A 24464-nucleotide genomic window follows, 5' to 3' on the forward strand; every position below is an offset into this window, starting at 1 on the left:
CGTTCTCAGGATCTAGAAGCAATGATTCCTATCATACCGTGCGTACGCCTAGAATTCCTTTGCTGGGCAGAGGCCTGCCACCAAAACAAGGGACTACCTTTCACACTACCCCCTGCCGTCCAAACCCTAACAACAGACGCATCAGACTATGCATGGGGGGGCTCACCTGGCAGGGAAGTGCATTCAGGGCAAATGGAACCCAAGTCAAATGCACCTGCATATCAATCAAAAAGGAATGTTAGCTGTACAGAATGCTCTGACAGCCTTCAAGAACCACATTCTTCCAGGACAACTTAAGGTAAAGATGGACAACACCACTGTTATAAACAAGCAGAGGGGTACACATTCCTACCCCCTCTGCAGACTAGCCATGGCTTTGTGGAACACAGCCTTGAGCTTCTAAGTGCACCTACAAGCCCAATTCCTGCCAGGAAAATTAAATACACTGGCAGATGGACTAAGCAGAAACCTCTTGGACCCACATGAGTGGAAACTGGAACCAAGGATTTTCAACATGTTGACAAGAAAATGGGGGAGTCCAGATGTAGACCTGTTTGCCTCTCCCCAGAACTACCAATTGGACAAATTTTGCACAAGGACTCCCCACAAACAAGCCTGGAAAGTGGATGCTCTGTCCTTCAGCTGGAAAAAAACTATCAGTCTATGCCTTCCCCCCTCTGCCTCTGCTCTCCAAAGTGCTACTAAAAATCAAACAAGACACACCAAGGATGATTTTTATTGCTCCAGACTGGCCTAGCCAGCAATGGTACCCCCTCTTGCACAGTGTGTCAAGGTTATCCCTATGGCATCTGCCTCAGAATCCTTCCGTGTTGTCTCAGCTGGAGAACCAGATTCTGCACTTATAACACTGAACCTTGCAGCCTGGCTAATTACATAATCTCTCCTTTACCATCCCTCAGTAAACCTGTGATGGATATCATTTTAGAGGCAAGGAGGCCAAGTACTAGAAAATCTTATGCTGAAAAATGGAAAAGATTCTGTGCCTGGAACCAATCTCAAGGGATGAGCACAGCAACACCCAATTTACCTCAGCTTTTACAATACTTAACTGAGATGCTTCACAAGGGCCTGTCTTTTTCCTCCATTAAAATCCACACCTCAGCCATTTCAGCTTATTATAACACAGAACCTTCCCTCTTCTCTCATCCACTGCTCAAGCAGTTCATCAGAGGGGCCAAAAATATGAGACCACCCAGGAGATCGCCAACCCCAGCCTGGGACCTTAACTTTGCTTTGGAAAAACTCACTCTACCTCCTTTCGAGCCAGCTGCTACTGCAGACTTAAAATTTCCTTCTTGGAAAACAGCTTTTCTTTTAGCAATCATTTCAGCTAGAAGGGTATCTGAATTACAGGCCCTTATGGCAGTTGAGCCTTTCATCATCTTTCATGCGGACAGGGTGTCCCTCAGAACCAATCCATCCTTCATGCCCAAGGTGGTATCCAGTGTGGCTCTTATTCAGTCCATTCATTTGCCAACCTTCTTTCCCAATCCACAGAACAAAGGGGAACAGATACTGCATTCCTTAGATGTGCACAGACAACTTAGATTCTACTTGGACAGGACTAAACCTCAAAGGAAATCTGAACAACTGCTGGTGGCATTTGTTGCAGGGGCAGAGGGGAAGGCTATTTCAAAGCAAACCATTTCTAAATGGATTGGCCATTGCATTCATTTCTGCTATAACACCATGGAAAACCTATCCCCCAGGGGATCACACCTCACTCCACCAGTGCTGCATCTACCTCTACAGCCTTTCTCAGAGGCGTCCCTACCAGGGACATCCTAGAAGCTGCTACCTGGAGTTCTGTACATGCTTTCACCAAGCATTATCATTTGCCAATTTTCTCTAAATCCAGAGCTGGCTTTGTCACTGCAGTCTTGCAGGGCCTTATAACTGATCCTAATGCTATCTAAATTCCTCCTCCCAACCATAGCTTTGGGAATCTACCCAAATGTAATAACTGCAACAGTGAAACACGAAGAACATAGTACAGTTGTGTACACTTACCAGAAATGTAGATGTTCGAGTGTATTCACTGTTGCAGTCCTGGTTACCCTCCCTCCAGCCCCCTAACTTCTTTTGGTTATACCTCTACTTTCCTTTACTATACTTAAAAGCCTTTTTGGTGTATTTGCTTTTTTATTGGAGGTATATCATTCTAGTTTTATATTCAATTGCTCCCCATTAGGGGGGCACCTAACATCTGGGGCAAGAAAAACTGATGTAATGACGTCGGCTGCATGTTTTATACCCCTGACAACCTGACATCATGGAAGAAGGGACAGCAACCGATGCAGGACTCAAGACTTTGTTAATCAGGCCGACTGAGGGCTACCTGCAAGCAGATAACCCAAATGTAATGACTGCAACAATGAATACACTCGAACATCTACATTTATGGTAAGTGTACACAACTGTACTTTTTGCAGCTGGTCTGCATATTTCCAAGGGAACAATCTGATAAAGAGAACCTGGCTGTATGGTACTCATGTCTCCATGGAGACAATCTGATAAAGAGAAACTGGAGACAGTGTGGTGGAAGGGGATTGGCTGAATGAAAGAAAAAAAAGGAAAAGAGAAGTTGGCTAGGACATTATGTTCTCAGAAAAGCAATCAGGGTTTTTCTCTGCGGGAAGGGCTTTAAAGACAAGACAAAACCAATTAGACTTGAAGTAAAGTTTTCTCAGTTGTTTAATGCAGTGGGGATACTAATATAAACAGGTGCTTTTTTATTTTTCTCACTTCTTTTTTTTTCTTTGTTCAGTTTTAGGAAATGTAGGCACTGCAGTGTAAAGAGAGAGAGAGGCTTAGTAGGGGAAAGAGGAAAAGTCTGGTTAAGAGAATATGTCAAAAGAAAAATCAGTGTGCATTTTCCCATGCTTGCATAGGGGAATAAAGACCAGTAACAAGTTTATTACAAACTATGTAAATGAAAATAATGTTGTAAGGCTTTTTTCTGGTAAACAAGGTACCCTTAGCAGTTTTGTGTCTGGTTTGCATGTCACTAGAAGACAATCTGATAAAGAGAAATGGCTTGGAGAAATTGTTTGCTGAAAGCAGCCAAAGGTTTTCTCAGCTGGAAGAGCTGTAAATATAGTAAAATCAAATAGCACTTATTAATAACACAGGCTGTACCATTGGTCTTAGCATGACTAACCTTTTTGGTTAACTCTAGCCTGTGTGTGGCTATCAACTTAGAACTTTTGTTCTTATTAGGAAGCAAAAACTTCAATATTTGAAGATGTACATAGTTGTGTGTGTTGTTATTAAGTTAATAGGTTTTAGGTAGGTTGTTTGTTCTGTTTGATGGCTTTCAAAAAATGAGAAGTTATGTAAGATGTGGCATAGGCTCAAAATGGATATGACAGGAAATAACTGTATAAAGGACCAACCTGCCAAACAGTATATGCACGTAATATAAAAGCTGGACTTAGACATTTAACAAAAAGGTAGTTATACATAAAAGGTGGTAATAATAACTATATAAGAAAATGATTCTTTCAGTAATGTCTTTCAATTTGAATGGTCTTACAGATAAATATAAAAAAAGAATAGTGAACTATAGTAAAAAATGTGAAGTGCAAATAGCTATGCTACAGGAGACACATCTGGAAAGAACTGAACATGTGAATTTGATAAAGAAGGGTTTTCAAGATGGTTATTCAGTGGAATATCTGGGGCAAAGGAAAAGAGGAGTACTTATATTAATTGCAAGAAGAGCTCCAATACTGACAGAAAAGGGAAAAAAAGATAATAATGGAAGATATATAGTATTAAGGGGCTACTGGCAAGGGAGGAGTATTACACTTGCATGCATTTACATTCCACCTAAAACTGCTGTAATGGAGCTTAAGAAAATACTGGGAGAAATGATCAGCTTTCAGCAAGGAACATTACTTATAGGTGTTGACTGGAATTTGGTCTGCAGCAGTGAATATGTGTCTGGGGGGCCTAGGAAGGAAAATATAACAAAGGAGGGTGGATTTTTGAAGGCGTTTATGAACATTTTTGGCATGGAAGATGTGAATTCAGTACTAGGAGTTCAGAGTGAATTTACATATTATTCTCCAAGAAACAAAACCTGGGCTAGGTTAGATAGAATTTATATCTCACAGGAACATGTGCAGTTAATTGAAGATCTTGAAATGCATCCAATAACTGTGTCAGATCATGTGTCAATAATAACTTAAAGAAAATTGCAAGGTAATGAAATAAAAATGAGATACTGGCACTTTCCCAGCTATTGGCTGAAAAGAGAGGAATTTAAGGAATGGGTTTGGGAATTAATTCAGTAGCTACTAGAGAAGATAGAAATTTCTTCTGAAAATATAGCTAGGAAGTGGGATAAAATTAAAGTGGAGTTTAAAACAAGGGTGGAAATAAAGGAAAGGGAGATATGGTTAAGAAGTAACAAGAATTATTTAGAGGGACTGGCGAATGTTAAAGTATTGCAAAATAGGGGAATCTCTCAGAACAAGAAAAGGAGCAATTGCAGAATGCTAAACATAAAATAAGGGATTGCCTCGATAATATGCACAAGTTTAGAAAGATTGCTGTTAAGCCGCTGTTTTTTGATAATAATTCTAGAGCACAAAAACTGTTAGCACAATGACTCGGGCAACAGAAAGTGGAAAGGGCTGTCACCAACCTTAGGGAGCCTGTAACCAGGAAGATAACAAAAGATCTTGTAGAAGTATTTCGAAATTTTTATGAAAGTTTGTATAAAGCAGCGAAATATGGAACTCAAGAAAAGGTACAAATAGAAATGTTTATGGAAGAATTAATATGTCAAAGAGAGGGTTAGAGGGTGATGAGACTCAACTACTAACAGGATAGAAAGAGATGAGATAAAAATGGCTATGTATAACTAATATGTGGGAAAGTCCCCAGCAATAGATGGTATTCTTGTGGAAGTTAGGAAGCTAGGAGAGAAAAAACTGATAAAGATCTGGATGGTTTTGTTTAGCAGTATTTTAAGAGAAGAAGTACCAGCATCCTGGAAGAAGGCAGTGGTAAATACCTAAAGAGGGTAAAGATCCATCGGATCTAGCTTCGTACAGGCCCGTTTCAGTAATAAACCGTGATTATAAAGTGTTTGTCTCTAATGGCTAAATGAATGGCAAACGTGATACCAAAATTGATAGATATGGGTCACTGTGGTTTTGTGGAGGGGAGGCAAACATTTGATAAGATTAACAGAACATTGATGATCCAGAGGGAAGCAGAGTGTAAGAAAATACCTCTATTAATGCTGGGTCTTAAGGCAAAGAAAGCATTTGACAGAGTAGATTGGAACTTATCGATTCCGTGATCCTACCACTGTAAAACAATTCTTCAATAATAGAATCAATAAGTGAACAAGCCTTTTTAACTTCCTGGAAAGATACTTTTTTATAAAACTTCATATCAGCTAACATTTCGAATATTTTGCACTTGTAATCACTTTTACTAATAATACTAAAGCACCCCCTTTGTCAGCCTCAGTTATTAATAAGTCATTGTTATTAATCAAACTTAGAAAAAATACCTTTTCTTTTACAGATAGGTTGTAATATCTCTACCGTGGTTTACTTTCTACCAATTCAATCAACTGCAATTCTGTGGTCATATGAAACAACTCCAACTCTGTTCTCGGGGGGGGGGGGGGTTAAACATACTTGGCTTATAAAAAGAACATTTTTCTTCTCCGTATTGTCATTAAATAATACTTTAAAGTTCAGTTTATGGACATAGTCCCTTAAACAGTTAATAGTTTCACACTTATTTGCTCTTCCAGCTGGAACAAAACCCCGGCCTTTGCTTAGAACATTACATGCTTAATCATCATTCAGAAAATAGGAAGAAAGATTGACAGTTTTGAAAGAATTATCAAAAGTACCTAATAAACTTGTCACTGGTTCCTTCTTTTTCTCCAATTTCTCCTCTGAAAATTTCTGCCCTGAGGTGCATTTACTGTTGCAGCTACCTCTCATGTTACCTTCCTTGTTGTAGGCTCCCTAAGCTTGCCGAGAGCCCTTTCTGCTGCATGATATACACAATGAGATCTTTCAATTAATAGTTCTTGCTGTGAAACACCAGTCTCATTACTAATTTGAGTCTTCATAAAATTGATACAGTCTGCCTCATCAATTTTTCTAGGATTGTAGAGAACCTGAGATTTGTATATTTCAATTGAAAAACAAACATCTGTTAGGGGAAAAATATAAAAAATAAAAAAAATGTACAATAAACTGATTGCATAAATGTGCACACCCTTAAACTAATACATTGTTGAAGCACCTTTTGATTTAATTACAGCATGCAGTCTTCATGGGTAGGAGTCTATCAGCATGGCACATCTTGACTTGGCAATATTTGCCCACTCTTCCTTGCAAAAACACTCCAAATCTGTCATATTGCGAGGGCATCTCTTGTGCACAGCCCTCTTCAGGTCACCCCACAGATTTTCTGTTGGATTTAGGTCTAAGCTCTGGCTGGGCCATTCCAAAACTTTACTTTTCTTCTGGTGAAGACATTCTTTTGTTGATTTGGATGTATGCTTGGGGTCATTGTCGTGTTGAAAGGTGAAATTCCTCTTCAGCTTTCTAGCAGATGCCTGAAGGTTTATGGCCAAAAGTGACTGGTATCTGTAACTGTTCATAATTCCCTCCACCTTGACTAAAGCCCCAGTTCCAGCGAAAGAAAAGCAACCCCAAAGCATGATACTGCCACTACCATGCTTCACCGTGGTGATGGTGTTCTTTTGGTGATGCAAAGTGTTGTTTTTGCGCCAAATGTACCTTTTGGAATTGTGGCCAAAAAGTTCAACCTTGGTCTCATCATACCATAACACATTTTCCCACATGCTTTTGGGAGACTTGATATATTGTTTTTCAAATTTTAGCCAGGCCTGGATGTTTTTCTGTGTAAGAAAAGGCTTCCGTCTTGCAACCCTTACCCCATAGTCCAAACATATGGAGAATACAGGAGATTGTCACATGTAGTACACAACCAGTACTTGCCAGAAATTCCTGCAGCTCCTTCAGTGTTGGTGTATGTCTCTTTGCAGCCTTCCTGACCAGTTTTCATCTTGTCTTTTCATCAGTGTTGGAGGAACGTCCAGTTCTTTGCAACATCACTGTTGTCCCATATTTTCTCCACTTTTTGATGACTGTCTTCACTGTGTTCCATGGTATATCCAATGCTGTGGAAACTTTTTTATACCCTTCTCCTGACTGATACCTTTCAACGATGAGATCCCTTTGATGCTTTGTAAGCTCTTTGTGAACCATTTCTTTTGCTGTAGCAGAAAACTGAGTAAATGTCAGGAAAATCCTACTAGGACAGCTGAACTTTATTTGGGGTTAATCAGTCTTTTTAATTGATGGCAGGTGTGTATCCAAGAAGACTGAATGCAGTAATTAAATCAAAAGGTGCTTCAAAAAAGCATTAGCTTAAGGGTGTACACACTTATGCAACCAGCTTATTACACATTTTTTATTTTTTATATTTTTCCTCTAACAGATTTGTTTGTCTTTCAATTGAATTGTACAGGTTAGGTCACATTTAGGTGGAAAAAGTTTTGAAATTATTATTGTGGTCTCATTTTTTTATATCACAAAAACTTGGCATTTTAACAGGGGTGTGTACACTTTTTATATCCACTGTAATTCATAATCAGTTAATATTACTGGCTTTTTTACTGAATGGACTTTAACATGTTAGTTGCCATCTCATGCCTTCACCATTTGATATTATCAAAAGCAGGAGAGGTGCATTCTGAAAAGAATCCCTGCGGGGGTGTTTATAGATTTCTGCAGTAGGTTTTGTGGTTGAGAATGTGGATCATGATGTTCACAAGCTTGCTCATGCAGAGCAAGCCTTTAATCCTCCACATCTACTGTGTTAGATATGCACATATTACTGAACTTGTAGTGAGATTTGTCATCATGAGAGCACACATATAGCACAGTTTGATGCTCAGACAAAGCCATGAGTAGGTATTTTATGACAGAGCATTATTTATGGTTGCAGCACCAATGATACCTTGAGCCCATTATCCTATAACTTGCAGATGCCTGCTGTTTACCTTTCAGCCACATATGTTGGATAAGGGCAGACCACCCTCACTTCAACTGGATATATGAGTGTGTCTCTTTGGAAAGGATTCAGAGGATACTGAGGTTTGCATTTCTCAAACTGACAATGATAGTGAACACTCCCCTCTGTTTAACTCCCCCTGGGCATCCCATCCCTTTGGAGAGACACTCAGACATATGAATTGCTTTTTTGGATTAGCTTGTACCACCTCGTCTTTCTCTTCACAAGAGGCTGAGGTTTCAGTCTCAAATGAGCTTAACTGCTGAATGAGGTCTTGTACACTCATCTGAAGTTTACATTCTCCGAAAAACGAACGTCACTGTAGCTAGGTATGTAGTTTAGTTGTTTTCATCACTTAGGAAAATGCTGTTTTGTGGGCTGTTTGAGGCTTGAGGCCACATGTTTGAGACCACAACCAGTGGAGGTCTATAAAACTACAACTCCTCACTGCTTTACTTCTTGGTAAGACGTGAAAGAAGGTTGCATTTCTCTGCCACTTTGAGTTTTATGTCCTTTATGTATCTGTCTTACTTGTCCCAGTTACAGACACTTTTTGTGGACAAGGCTGTGGAAGAGCTCCTTTTATAGTGGATCAAAGACTGTCTGGAAAAGAGGACTTCCAAGATGGCTGCACACTGATGAATGCTTAATTTTCGATCTCCCAGTGTGAAAAAAAAAGAAACTTGAGAGAATAAAGGTCAGTAACTCTGCCAGTTTTAGTGAATTCAGCTACTGGCTGTAAGAACACTGCCTGGATGCCAGCAAATAAGAAACTTAACCTGAAAGAAAATCAACTAGAAAAGGTGAAGAAAAAATATTGTCTGGAAAGAATCTTGCAGCTGTTCAGCAAGAAACATTTTAAGCTCCACCTTTGGTGCAAGAGATGGCTTCTAGTAATCTAGAGGAAAAATAAATCAGATGTGCTCAAAGCTGATTAAAATAAATGAATCATTGAAGGAGTATATTAACTCAAAGAACAAAAAGCTGGAAAAAAATGGGGAGAAGTTTTAAGCAGCTAATCAGACTAACTGGTAAAACTGAAAAAAAAAATCAGAGTTTGAAATGAAGAAAAGGCTGCAAAGTATGAGAGTGCTCAAGAAAAGCTATTTCAAAAAATGGTGGGGCATGCAGGGAAAACCTGAAATTTTCTACTGTACCACAGAAACTGGAAAAGAAGAAACTGTATTAATTTTATAAAAACACAAATAAGCAGCTGGACTGGTATTCCACAGCAGGATCTCCTAATTGAAAGGACTTGATTTGTGTATGCTCCATACCTGGCCATGAGAAAGCCAAGACATGTATTAATAAAGATGCAATCTTCCCTGCAGGAAGAGTTGAACCTAACAAAACTGTAGTAAAAGGGCAAAGTATTAAAAGTTGGAGACAGTAAAGTTTTTGTGAAAAGTATTTTTCATTGTACACAAGGCAGAAGAGAGAGACATTTATTCCAGCAGTGAGGGAATATTGAGAGGCAAATGTGAGATTCAAATTGCTGTATCCAGCTGTCATCAGAATATTTTTTCCTGGAAGACCAAAGTCATTTTTGTGCAGAACAGTTGGTTGAGGAGGAAATAAGTTTGTCCAACAAAAAGTGCGTCATCAGACAGAAAGGAACTCTGCTTCTCCTTCTACTGATGATAAAGCACATGACAAGACTTTTCCAGTGTAAAAAATTTCGGTGTTCCAAAGGAAAATGCTTGAGTGAGTGAGAGAGAGAAAAGAACAGAAGTTGACTGGAAGAATTGGGATTACTTTGGAATTGAGCCTTAGTCTGGAGCTGGGAGATTGAGATGAACAGGAACAAGACTAGCAACACAAAAATTAGTGAATAAATGTGAGATTACAAAGCATCAGTCACATTTGTGAAAAAGGGCTGTACAAATAAAAATGTAAATAATGGACTTTTGTTGACTTTGTTAAACTTGTATGAAACTGAAAGTCATTTGCCTCACTTCATGTCTTTAATGTTTGGAAGAACACTAAGGGGAAAGGAAGAGGAAGGAAAGGGCTAACTGTAAGTAAAATAATTTCTGATCTTAATAGTATTTCTGTAAAATTTTTTATGATGTAACTTGCATGTTTAATAATAAAACATTTTGTTTGTGATGATGCTGAAGTAAACAGATGCCTTTTGTTCTTCTTTTTATTATTAATATAATTTGCTTCAACTGGTTTTCTAGTTATCTTTCTGACAGACAACAAGCTGTCAAATGGAAAAAAGCCACCTCCTCCTTCCTTAATACTCCTACAGGTGTACCCCAGGGTTCCATATTAAGTTTCCTACTGTTCAACATTTTCATAAATGACTTCCACCAGAACATTCCTAATGCTAAATCTATTCAATACGCAGACAACTCTACGGTTATCTGCTCTGCCACTTCCACCTCCTCTCTCTTAAAATGAACACAGGATGCTTTCTCTTGTATTGAACGCTGGCTGTTAGATAACCACCTAGCACTCAATGTGTCAAAAACTAAATTCATAAAATTTACTCCTTCGAAAAGTACCATTATAGACAAAAACTCATTCTCCATCGCGAGCCAAAACAATACCTCTCTCAAGGTAGTATCCCATGCAAAGTGTCTAGGAGTCCGTATTGACGAACAGCTAAAAATTCGATACCCAGCTACAAGCTAACATAAAGAAAACCCACCAGAAACTCTGCATGCTTCACCGCCACAGCCGCTGTCTGACTCCCTCTACTAAGTTTGTCCTCTCTACCACCTACTTTATTCCTTCCCTGTCATATGGTGTCCCACTTCTTACTTAACCTCCAGGCTTCTCTAAAGACAAAGCTAGCCTCCTGTTATAACAAAGTTTGCTACCGGCTATAACTCCTCCTCTCACCACTGCAATGCCCTACACTAAATTGGCTAGAATTACCCAACCATCTTACCTGTATTTAACTTACTTATGCCCACAAACTCATCTTCAATCCCTCTCTCTGCCCCTCTCTTGCCTGCTCTCTCAGAATGCATCTACCCGATAGACTTCTAAGATCCAATAACCAGAATTTGCTTGAACTCCACAAGTCTGCTCGCCCACTATGCAAACACCTACTATCCTTTTCCCTAGTGCCTCTGGAACTCCCTGCCACCACTTATTTGTACTACCCATAACCACTCTACCTTTAAGACCCTGCTTCATTCCTGTTTCACAACCCTCTGAGAATGTTCCTGCTCTCACCCCACGTGACTCACCTCTACATTATTTCCCGTTTCTCACACTCCTTCACTCTCTCTTCTCATTCATTATACTGAGCTACACTGACTATTAACCACCTTTCTTTTCACTCTTACACTACTTGTTCTTACTGTCCCCTCTTTTCTTATATCAACACTTAATACCTCTTATCCCCCTATCCTACTATAACTCTGCTAAGATTACATGTTAAACCCTTTTGCCACCTCTGTTATATTTCCAATGTGTAAACAAATCTATCTGTAAATATGTACTAATGTTTTTTCTTATTTTTAACTGACACATATATATATATATATATATATATATATATATATATATATATTTATACACGTGTGTATATTTTTTAACTGAATGTGTACTAATGTTTTCTTATTTTTTTAAACTGAATTGCCACTGTAAACTATAAATTTTTATACTACCTTTGCTCTCCACCAGTTTTACAAAATGTGAATGCATTGTCTTCATTGTATACTGTTGTCATGGAGCTTTTCTCCCTGAGACTCCATTGAAAACGGGCTCTTCTTGGCCCAGTGGACTATCCCAGTAAACAAACTGTAAATAAAAATAAAAAATAAATAAAAAAGAAATGGAGGTATTACATTGTAAAAAGAGAAAAAAAAAACTAGACAAGAGCATGTTTAAGTTAATAGTTTGTAATCTTGGGTTGTTAAGGTGGGAGATGGGGGTGCAAAAGTACACAGATCATAATATATGTAGAGTTAATATGTTTTGTCTTACTTTTGCATATGTGAATGTCTGGATTAAGACCTTGGCTTAATGTAATAAGTTTTAAGTAGAAATAAATAAATAAGAGAACACTGATTGTAATGGAAAGTTTTCTTTAACAGTAAATGTTTCAGCTTGTCTTCAGAAACCTGCATTTGAGGGCTACGTTTTTTCTTGCATCTCCACGGATTCAAGCTCATTATAGGGCAGTAAAAAAGCCAAAGCAGTGGTTTCTTCAAAGCTAAAAATTATTGTGTTCTGAAAGCATGGAAGTTGGTTTTCACATTGGGGAGGGAATAAAGGTAAAAAAAAAAAAAACACTTAGTGTTAAGTAGGAGCACATGCAGTAACATGTATCTTAACATGGATAACCTCAACTTTAGATTAGGTAAGGCCTGGGGGTTTGCAGCTGCCTATTTGGGACAGTTGTTCCTATTAGGAGAGTTAAACTTCATTATTTGAAGATGTACATAGTTTTGTGTGTTTGTATTAAGTTCTCAGGCTGTGGGGGTGTTTAGGAGTTGTTTTTTTTTTTTTTTTTTTTGTGGCATAGGTTCAAGTGGTGATCCTAAGCAAAAACTGTATCAAGGATCAACCTGCCAAACATTAGTTGATGCATGCATTGCAAAAGCTGGAAATAGGCATTTAAAAAAGCTGTCATGTATAATAGGGGGGAATAATGACTTCTTATAATGGTGTCTGTTTCCATATTATCTTGAAATGTGAAGTTTCTCACAGGTATAGACAAAAGGGGAGAATATTTAGTTATATTAAGAAATACAGAGTGCACATAGTGCGACAGGAGACACGATTGGAAAGAACTGAGCAAATAAGTTTGATAAAGAAAGGACTTCAAGATTGATATTTAACAGAGTATCAAGGACAAAGAACAAGAGGAATACTTATATTAATTGCTAGAGGAGTTCCAATTCTAATAGAAGAAGGAAAAAAGGTAATGGTACATTTGTGGTAGTAAGGGGTTACTGGCAAGGGATGAGGACGACACTAGCATTTATTTATAATGTACCCAAAACTGCTATTATAGAGCTTAAGAATCTTTGGGGAGAACTAATCAGCTTTCAGCAGGGTATATTACTTATAGGTAGGGAGTGGAATTTGATTTGCAACAATGAGGATTTGTCTGATGGGCCTAGAAGAATTTATTAGTAGGAACTCTGAGAATTTACATATTATTCCTAATGGTAGTGTGGATGGGCTAGACCAAATATAAGTTATATTTCACAGGGACATGTGCATTTAATTGAGAACTTTGACACACATCCATTAACTGTTTCAGATCATGTGCCAGCAATACTCATATTTGTGGGGACTTGATAAAATGAAGTATGCAGGAGTATGGGTTAGAAAGGAGTCTGCTTTGGCAGCTGAGGCTATGTGGGAAGAAACTAAACAAAAGATAATACAACAATTAAGAAAATGGAAGCTCTTGCCAATATATATGGATAACAAGATACAAGCAGTTTGTTTTTGTTTTTCTTTCGGCTTTTCCTGGTTAGGAGTCGCCACAGCGGAACTCCAGTCAGCTAATGATAGGCAGTAGATTTTTATGGTGCCAAGATGCCAGCCCGACGCCCAACCTTCAACGAAGGCACACCCATTCACGCATGTCTTTCGGAGGCCACTTGACCGCGGGGAGGACATGCAGACCCCACACAGAAGGCACTCCAGCCGAGAATCAATCGGGAGAACCTCTTGCTGTGAGGCCACAACGCTACCGCTGCACAGTCAGGAAGATTTAACCAGATGAGAAGTTTTTTGATAGTAATTAATAAAGTATAGAAGGATTTTATTTGATAGGGGAAAAGGGCAAGAGTCAAGTGGGATAACTTCATCATGTCAATAGAGCAAAGTGGTTTAGGATTAGCTGATTTGAAGGAATGTTTTAGAGATGCATAGTTAAAGCTGTTATACATAATACAAGCAGAAAGCTGCAGTTCAAAGTGGAAAGGGATGGTGATGAAGCAGGGAGGGGGGTATTCAGGAAATAAGTAAGGAATGAGACTTTGGATGCAGATCCCTAAGGAGAATAACAATCATCATACATATTATTATATTCATAATGTAGATTGGAGAAAGGAGATTCTGCAAATAGGGATAACTGCAATTATTTGTGCGTAGAATAGGTAGGAGGGGGGCTGGAATTTACTGGAGAAATCTGGCATAGGAACCAAGGTACTTTGAACAAATAATTAGAGGGGGAAGGTAATAATTAGAATAGAAAGAGGCCAAGGAGACATTTGCACTGTAGGCTAGAGACTGCCTTCCCGACCAGGGATTGATATCGGAGTGTAGGCAAAGAGAATTAAATAGGGGAATCCTAAATGAAAGACCATGTACTGGTTAAGTTTTGTATATGATTCTAGAACAGAAGCTACTGTTAAAAAAGGTATAATTAATAGGGCGTATAAAATATTGCATGATAGCTAGAGCAGTCAATCAGAAGACGTCAAAAAAGATTGGGAAGAGAGATTAGATAAGCAATTCACAAAAAAACAATGGGAGGATAGGTGCATGACTTCCAAATCTGGAACAAAGTCTAGAAGATTTTGGATTTTAGATTGGAAGTGTTTGTACAGGTACTTTTACCCCAAGCAGACTCCAAAGAATTGGTAGATGGTAAATATTGCCAAGGTAGCAAAGGCTGTTTGCTTATTTTTTTTTTTTGTGAAACTTGTCTAATATCATTCTACACACAGACAATCTTGAGACCAGTAGTCTTTTCCATGATCAAGCCAAAAATAGTGCCTCTTTCCATGGGAAGACGAGCAACAGTTGCTGGTAAACACTGCCAGTCCACAGAAGTTACGTTTTTGACAAAAAACACAGTAAAAAGCACTTTACAACATTATGCCAACCCCACAAAGGAAAAATAAACACGATTTCTCCTCAGAAAAAATGTCTTAAGTTACTTTACATTACTTTTAAATCGACAGAAAAAAGTGCTTCATTTAAAAGTATGATACAGTATTGAGACAGTTTGCTAAAACACTGCACTTCTAACTTTAAATAACTTTCCTGAAGAAAAAAGTACTAAAACATCAACAGAATTAAAAAAAAATGGAAGTTTTTCCTTCCAAAGGGAGCTTGTCTGACCAACAAAGGAAAGCACAAGCTGACCGTCGATCCTTGAAAGCCTCAAGAGGAGAGCGTACTGTTTGGCAGCAGACAAGATCTGAAGGGCCCTGCATCCAAACTTGTCTTTTAGTCAGCTCAGCATGAGCTGCCTCACAGCTTGGGTATTTGGAAGGTGCTTTGGAAGCTGGCCAGCTGTTCTGTTATATCCTTGTTATGGTATAACTAATATTGCTAAGGCTACTACAACACTGGGTAATAGAATGAACATCTTCAAAAGCAAAGCCAAAAAGAAGTAGCCTGCGACTGCTTTAAGTAAGGAGAATGACTGTTAAATTTTTTTTTGCTTTGCATTGGAAGTATGCTTCGTGGACTTTAGCTGTGATTCAGAAGCTCAAGCCTGACTGCACTACGGACATACCTCCCAACTGCACCGAATTACTCAGTTTTACCGAGTTTTGGGGTTCAAATGAAGGGGTGCCACGATTCCCGAGTGGCACTCCTTCATTTCCGATTTTTTCTTTGCATTTTTAATGTTTTTTAATTTTCGCGCTGACGGGGCTGACGTCATCACGTGCGCAATGACATCAGAGCCGTCAGGGTTACCAGCCTATCAGAATTGAGCTCCTTGGAGCGTTATGCATGCAGAGCTCAAATGCAAGTAGGCGGGAACGGCCGATTTGCAAATGTGAGTGGGATATAGTACTTATGGCACCTAGAATGGAATGGAGAGTATTATGTCAGGGAGCAGCAGAAATGAATGGATTTTTATGCTGTGGCACTGACGGAGCGAACGGACAGCAGCAGAAGTTACTGAATGTTGACTCGGGCCGGGGCCAGAACGAACAGATGGATTGGCAGCAGCAGCAGCACTGAACTTTGTGTGGTGGAAAGCAGCACATAGGTAAGTGTGTGTGTGTGTGTGTGTGTGTGTGTGTGTGTGTGTGTGTGTGTAGAGCTTTATGCGAGTGGAGCTGAAAGGAAGGACTGTCTGAGGCGAGGCCTGGGCTGCTGTTCAGAACTTCAGATGCAGAATTTTATGCGAGCGGAGTGCTTCAGGTAGGAAATGTGTGTTTGTGTGTGTGTGTGTGTGCAGAGTTTTATGCGAGCGGGGTACTTCAGTTAGGAAGTGTGTGTATGTGTGCAGAGTTTTATGCGAGCGGGGTACTTCAGTTAGGAAGTGTGTGTGTGTGTGTGTGCGTGCAGTTTTATGCGAGCGGGGTACTTCAGTTAGGAAGTGTGTGTTTGTGTGTGTGCAGAGTTTTATGCGAGCGGGGTACTTCAGTTAGGAAGTGTGTTTGCGTGTGTGTGTGTGTGTGTGTGCAGAGTTTTATGCGAGTGGGGTACTTCAGTTAGGAAGTGTGTGTGTGTGTGTGTGTGTGTGTGTGTGTGCGAGCGGGGTACTTCAGTTAGGAAGTGTGTGTTTGTGTGTGTGCAGAGTTTTATGCGAGCGGGGTACTGCAGTTAGGAAGTGTGTGTGTGTGTGTGTGTGTGTGTGTGTGTGTGTGTGTGTGTGTGTGTGTGTGTGTGCAGAGTTTTATGTGAGCGGGGTACTTCACTTAGGAAGTGGTGTGTTTGTGTGTGTGTGCAGAGTTTTATGCGAGCGGGGTACTTCAGTTAGGAAGTGTGTGTGTGTGTGTGTGTGTGTGTGTGTGTGTGTGTGTGTGTGCAGAGTTTTATGCGGGGTACTTCAGTTAGGAAGTGTGTGTGTGTGTGTGTGTGTGTGCAGAGTTTTATGCGAGCGGGGTACTTCAGTTAGGAAGTGGTGTGTTTGTGTGTGTGTGCAGAGTTTTATACGAGCGGGGTACTTCAGTTAGGAAGTTGTGTGTGTGTGTGTGTGTGTGAGTGTGCAGAGTTTTATGCGAGCGGGGTACTGTGTGTGTGTGTGTGTGTGTGTGTGTGTGTGTGTGTGTGTGTGTGTGTGTGGAGCAGAAAGGAAGGACTGTCTGTGCAGAATGATGCAGAGCTTTATGCGAGTGGAAAGGAAGGACTGTCTGAGGCCTGGGCTGCTGTTCAGATGCAGAGTTTTATGCGTGCGGACTCAGCGGAGTGCTTCAGGTAGGAAGTGTGTGTGTGTGTGTGTGTGTGTGTGTGTGTGTATGTATGTATGTAGAGTTTTATGCGAGCGGGGTGCTTCAGTTAGGAAATGTGTGTGTGTGTGTGTGTGTGTGTGTGTGTGTGTGTGTGTGTGTGTGTGTGTGTGTGTGGAGCAGAAAGGAAGGACTGTCTGTGCAGAATGATGCAGAGCTTTATGCGAGTGGAAAGGAAGGACTGTCTGAGGCCTGGGCTGCTGTTCAGATGCAGAGTTTTATGCGTGCGGACTCAGTGGAGTGCTTCAGGTAGGAAGTGTGTGTGTGTGTGTGTGTGTGTGTGTATGTATGTATGTAGAGTTTTATGCGAGCGGGGTGCTTCAGTTAGGAAATGTGTGTGTGTGTGTGTGTGTGTGTGTGTGTGTGTGTGTGTGTGTGTGTGTGTGTGTGTCCTGGGGCAGACTGGCTGGCTGCTCATGATTAGGTTCTCTGCATCCAGGTTCAGACAGATTTTAAATTTTGTCCATATAATGTCCCATATAAGCTTAAAAAAGTTGCTAGAATAACACGTTTTACATCAGCATGCAATTTCCTGAAGGATATGAAGGTTGAAAATAAAATGTAAAACACTATTTAGTGACGTCAGTACTCAATGATTTGCCAGAAAAAAATATAAATTTTATGAGGAACAGGCCATAAATGTGAGGCAAACATCTGCACATTCTGCAAAAAAATCTGGACAGTTGAAAGGTATGCTTGTATCTTTGAATGTTGTGATAGGTTACAATTGCCTGATTACCTGAACTGGATAAAGTGGATGTCAGAAAAGGAAGGAATTTCCTGCTGTAAGACTTCATGTGTTAAGAACTTAAGTAACATTTTGCTGTAAATGTTAACTGTTGTGCTTTGATTCTGGCTTCTTTCTGTTCACCTCTGCTGGGAGTTTGCATGCCTTCTTTTTTTTTTTTTTTGCATACTTGCAATACAGCTGCAGTCATACTTTGTAAGCTTACTGAGAACATATATTAGCAGATCTCATTCATACTTTCTACCTGTATTGGTATTTTGTATTCTTAGTAGGCACCTGCACTGGAATTTTGGAAAAATAATACAAACTTGTTCTATATTTACAGTTATACCATGGGTTGTTACTGAAATAAATTACTCTGAGTAAGTTTAATGTGTTGGTTAGCAATCAGTATACAAAACTATTAAGCTATGGGTTCTAAATGTTGGTATTTTTGTATTATTAAAGATAAGTAAAGCATATGACTAATAATTATCTTGGCTTAAATTCTTGCTTTCATCCGAGAAAAGTTGTTATTATGTATGTGTGTGTGTGTGTGACTGTGGAAGTAGACTTAAATGATGGAAATGTTCTGAGTTGGGCAGTTTTGTCATTACTGGTTCATGCATTTTGTTTCATTGCCTACTGGAAAAATGTTCAAACAATAAATTTAAAATGAGTTCTTCTAACTTAAGTCTAACAAGTATGCTGTATTATACAAGGAATATAATTTAATAACATCAGGAAGGTGTATCAAAGAACGCATGTATGTTTCTTGTTTTGTGTGCAAGGGGCCAATGATTTGAGATGCATTGTGGTGGTTTCAATGCTTGCTGTTTTAATTAATGTGAGTTTTCAAGGTTTGAATGTTTTTAATGTCAAGTATTTTTTCATGTGAGACAGTTTTGCTTTTACCAGATTATGATGTCTATTAGTGTTGTTATTGCATTGTGCTGCTGTAAAAATAAAATCAAATAATCATTGTAAAAAAGTATGCAATACACATATATTTTTTTTTTAAATGGAATAGAAATAGCCGAGTAATGGGACATTGGAATGGCTGCAGGGGGACTCTGCATGTCATTGTACAAGTGTACAGCTGTCAGTTTATTTAATTTCACAAAGTACACTGTTTAGTTTTTATCAGTTTATAGTTTAATTTTAAAATCTTATGGCTGATGGTTTATTTATCAGTGTAAGCATATGTTTATAGACCTGGTGACTTTTCAAGTGTTGGCTTTTGCCTTTAAAGATGAACTGCATACAGCTGTTGCTACCATACAGCTAGTTAATACCTGGTTTGTTTTAAGGGTAAACAATACTTTCTTGGTGTGCCAGACTGATTTGGATGGTGGGGGGCAGCATGTTATCTTGAAGTCCAATGAGGGGGTGTCTGAATCAGAAAGACATCATTAGCCCCCTGGGAAAAATGTATGTGTGTTTGAGTGTCTCTCTCTCTATGTGTCTGTCTGTGTGTAGAATTATATTAGACAAGTTTCACTTACAGTTAGTGACACAGAACTGGAGTGTATTGCATTGGGCTGGGAACAAGATGAGTGACATCCTGTAACTGCTCTTTGGCCTATCAGTGGAAAACTTAATTTTGAGAGTGGCAAGTGTTTTTCTTTTACCCAAGGTGTCTGTTCACATTTGTCATATACTGTAAAGTTCAGCTGCTTTGCATTATTATTTAGTGGAAGCGAGTGCATATTGTGAGATGGTAGCCCCTGTCCTTTCCATATAAATTGTTGCCGTGAGTGCATAGTACAGTCACAACTTTATCAAGGAACTTCTGGTAGTGCTGTCACGTGGGTCATTCTGTCGTTACAACTCTGAGGGTTATAAATGTGGAGAAGTTCTATTTTGTCACAGCATAGAGGATTTCCTTTATTGTGGCAGACTTGAATTTTAAATGTCTGTCATTCTAACACATTGAGAGACCTGTGTAGTTACATACTTCACAGCATTACTGAGGATGGAAGCCTCAACACTTCCATGTGTTTCTGTGGCTGCCACAAGGCCTACAATTTGCTCTTATTCATACATCTATGCCTAAAGGTACTTTCTATGAGGTAACAGTGGCTGTGCAGCCATGCCCATTGAGACCTTCTATTAATATCAAACTCTTGTCATGGGAATCTAAAGTGATAGACTGCAGCCACCAGTCTCAAGAGAATTGTCATTCTTCCTGTATCTGAACATGTCTCAGTGCTTTATGGTGGATGGTATGCTGTTGAGTTGGGACAATCAACCTGAGTTTCCTTCCTTGTATAAAGAGAGTCTTCCAAGAAGGCTTCGTATAAATCTGCTTAGGTGACAGACATTGTTTCGTGCCTTTAAATTCATGGAAGAGGAGATGAAGCCAGCACTTCTCTTGTTTTGGCAATATAGCCAAGCCATACTATGGTATGTAAATAAGCAGGGTAGCATACATTCATATCTTCTGTGCATGTAAGCTGAGTTTAGTGTACTAAAACTGTTAAAACAGATTCTTCCGAATTAGAATAAACTTCAGAAAGAAATTATTTCACTGTTTTACAGAGAACTTGCTGAATTGCACAAGGCTAATGCAACAAAGGATAGTGAAGCTCAGGAGGCAGCTTTAAGTCATGAAATGAAAGCAAAGGAAGAACTTTGTTTTGCACTTGAGAGAGTTCAGCAGGAAGCACAACAGAAGCAGGATGTTTTAGCAACTCAGGTAAGGGAATTGAGAATTATTGTTTTTTTCTTCAACTAGTTGAAATGTTACTGTATTACTGTAGTGTTTGTATTGTTCAGGTGCATACTTAAAGAGCTGGTAGATGATAAAACTTAAGAAGCTTGCCTTTTAAAACATTGCCATTTGGGCATCCTTAGCAGATATGATGGGATGGGAAGAAGGCGAGGAGTGAAGAAACTAGCAGTATGAGCAGAAAGATTTAATGCTTTACTGCACATATTCATTTATTAAATGTTTTGAAGTTGGTTGTCCCTGCTCACATGTCAGAGATGACACGTGGAAAAGTTCCACTTTCATCAGTTATAGTATATCAGAAAATTTGCTTAGTCAGGTGATAGCACATAATTTACCTACACTCGTTGTTTCATTACATTAGTACTTAGCCAAGTGTTCAACACAAGATATAATTTGACAGTGTTTATACGTACATGCATTATAATTAGCATAACACTGCATTAGTCAGCAGTTTGAGAGGAAGATCTGTTTTCTACCTTGGGGAAGACAAAACTATGTTGGTTAATTAAAACTGTTATATTCCCCTATAGTTCTTCATGCAGAGTTTGGTTACCAGGGCATACAGACAAGAGCACTTACACTGTAAATATACAGTTTTGTCTTTAATGTGTCTGAGAGCTGCTTTGAGTAGCTTTGCATTTACTTTTTTTTTAGACCTGTATTGAATTTTCACTTGTGACATAGCCAGACTTGCATATAAAAGTAACCAAACCATATTAACAAGTTCACATTTACAAACATTAAACATCACAGGTATTTTTATATATGATGCAGTCAGTGCAACATTAAATACATTGTTTGATTCCTGCCTTCTCTTAAACCTCATTCCACCTCAAAAACATTATCTGATGTTGTCAGTCTTCATTCATTCATGATGGATGGGTTTCATTTCCATTCTTGGAACCAACTCAGTCGATATAACAAGCTCCCACCAGCCAGAAACTCTCGAGCTAAGGTTACCCACAGTGCCCCTCTCCCCATCTCCTCAGATCTCATTTGCCACGTAGAGTTTCAAGAAGCATCAGGCCAGCTCTCAAGCTAAATGTTCTATTTTTCAGAAAATTTAAAAAATTTAGACTTCTATTTTTCTATAATCCTTCCTATATCTTAGTTGTGTATATATTTAGATATAGTTCCCTTTCTGTGTGATTTTTTTTTTCTCTCCTTTTATCCTGTTGGTATTTTTTCGTACCATTGTTGGTACATGCCCGTCCCTTCCCTTTACCTTTTGGTATTCTTAATACCATCGTTGCTATTTCTCCTTCCCTTCCTTTTACCATTGTTGGTAAATTACAAAAAAAAATCCTTTCTTACTGTGTTTGCATGTGTGTATCCCTGGTTGCATAGCAGGATATTTCATTCTTGTTTAATTGTTGTAATGGCTGACAAGAAAGGCACTACTGGGTTTAAACAGTGCGACAAATGTGGCAGGAAGATGCCAAATTCCGGTGGGCATCTCTCCTGCGTTTATTGCTTAGGAGTGTCACATTTGGAGGTTCAACCTCCTTGCAAGCTCTGTAAGGGCTTTAGTGCCTGCACCTTAGCTGAGTGCAAAAACAAACTAATTTTAAATGGTCAGTTGAAAAACCCTATCTCGGAGGCTGTATCTGAGGTGGGAGTCTCAACCCCTCCTAAAAAAGAGACGAAGGAGGAGCCATTCAGTTCCATTGTCTCCTTAGTCGCAGGAACCAAAAACTACTAAGGCCCAGGTTCATACTGAACCGAAAACTAAACATGCCAAAATGACTCCGACAACTACCTCTGCACCAGAGCCTAAAACTCCAACCACAGTGCCATCCTTGATTACGGAACTGACTACGACTATTCCTGTGGTACCGACCCCTTCCACAGTACCACACACCCTCTCGGCACCAACAGTAGCTTCACCCTTAACACTGGTCATTTCCCCCCCATCACAACCTTCTGGTCTTCCAACCACGGTGTCAAAGGTCAAGACACTAGCCATGACTCAGTATTCCCATCCATTGACCATTTTGTTGGACAGCAGCTTAGTCCCTTCCTTGACCGGCATGAATCTTCATCGGGCATGTCAACTTGTTCCACCAGAAACCTTTCAGAGCTCAATGTATTGAGACTTGTGGATCTGCTCCTAGTCACCAGTGGTATCCCAACTCCATCAAGGACCTCCCTCCCACCCAGAGCCGAGTGTTTTTCTCCACAGACTCCAAACTGTATTTTTCCTTCAACCACACAGGTCTTGGAGCCCTTGATGCTGAGGCCTCTTCCAGTGCCAGCTCCTTCGGTTCCACTTGTAGATCTTACCGTGGTTCTGGAACCTACCCTGTGGACCACGGCTCAGTCAGAGTCAACCTACCCTTGAAACAGTGACTGGTCTGTCAGCACCATGACCCCCTAGTATGGCGCCGATTTTTTTCTTACAGCGTCGTCTACAGTTCCAGTTGCTTTGACAGTTCCCAGTCCTCTCGCAGCTCCTTCCCTGGAGGCAGGCTTGTCGGAGTGGGGTGTGACCTCCGTTCGGAGGTTGTCTTTCTCTGTTCCGGGCTCCCATCCCTCTTTGAGTGGGCCTGCCTTCCAGGTTATGGAGAGGGCACTCACCTCATCCGGCTCCCAGTTGGCTTCATCATTGCCAAAATGTCATATATACATGTCCTCTGGTTTGCAGCTGCCACAATTCACTACACTGGGACATCGGGCACGGGAGCAGCAAGATACCCTACTGCAGAGCACCCTCTCTTCAGAGTCTTCTTCAGACTTCCCCCCTGATGAGCCACCCCGTAAGAGATTGTGCAAGAGGAAGCACGTGGATTCACCTGAGGAATCTCTCACCAAAGATACAGATTACAATGAGGGGGAAGGGTCCCCATGTTTGCTCCCTGAGGATGTCTCCTTTGGAGACATACTAGAGATCTTGAAACAGAGGGGTGACTGGAAGCCCACCAAACCATCTTTGGAGGAATCCGTATTCTTGCAGGCTTTCCGTGCCCGATCCTCTACTTTCTGGGTGACCCCACTTGCAGGTGAATTGTCAAGCTCATCGTGAAGCATGCCTGGAAGGCTCCTGACACCATTGAGCTAATCTCCTGGAGACTGGACACAGTAGTCTCTCCTCCAGAGGATCAGCCCCATTGGTCCAAAGGCTTGGCAGTAAATGCTATGGTGGTGGCAGCGGCCACAAGGAAAGAACTCGCAGAGGAGAGTCCTACTGCCCATCCTCCAAAAAGGGAGTCTCTGACGATGGACAGACTAGGGAAGAAAGTTTATGCTTCATTGACCTTTGCCATATGGTTATTGAATTACTTGGCACATTTTACCTATCTCCAAAGGGACTTGATCACAGAACTCTCAGGAACCTTAGTGGGAGCAGTGTCTCTTGAGGTACATGACTATGTTGCCTTACAGCTTGCCACCCTGGAATCGGTATCTAATTCGTCCATGCGGTTGATTGCACATACAACCGAAGGGGCGGCCAGAGCAGCGGGTGCAGGCGTTGTCATGAGATGTCATGCCTGGATGCACTTGTGCGACTTTGCGGACCATTTCAAGTCTGCCTTTGTCAATGCTCCCATTGATGTTTCCTGTCTGTTTGGTCCAAATGTTAAAAACACCTTAGCCAGATGTGAGAAGGGCAGCAAGACACCCTGTCTGCTGTGGGTGTACATTTTTCCACTCCCAATAATACTATGCTAGGAACCAGAGAACTGGAAAGATGCGGTTCAGGAAATCCCAAGGGCCTTTCCTTGACACACATGGCGAGTTTTCCCATCAGTGCAAGAGGTGGGAACTCATCAGCATCCCCTGAGGT

General features: G+C 40.2%; 1 protein-coding gene across 1 annotated transcript in view; it reads left to right on the plus strand.

The window, feature by feature from the left end:
- The window catches only part of TMF1 (TATA element modulatory factor 1), a 1367094-nt gene that overhangs the window by 568478 nt on the left and 774152 nt on the right, over positions 1–24464 (plus strand). The window contains exon 7 of the mRNA XM_044076393.1: positions 20488–20644. Coding sequence (XP_043932328.1) covers positions 20488–20644 — 157 coding nt within the window. The remainder of the gene's footprint in view (positions 1–20487; positions 20645–24464) is intronic.

The sequence above is a fragment of the Protopterus annectens genome, chromosome 7.part0, assembly GCF_019279795.1.
Source record: "Protopterus annectens isolate FY-2018-M chromosome 7.part0, PAN1.0, whole genome shotgun sequence".
NCBI classification, from domain to species: Eukaryota; Metazoa; Chordata; order Ceratodontiformes; family Protopteridae; genus Protopterus; species Protopterus annectens.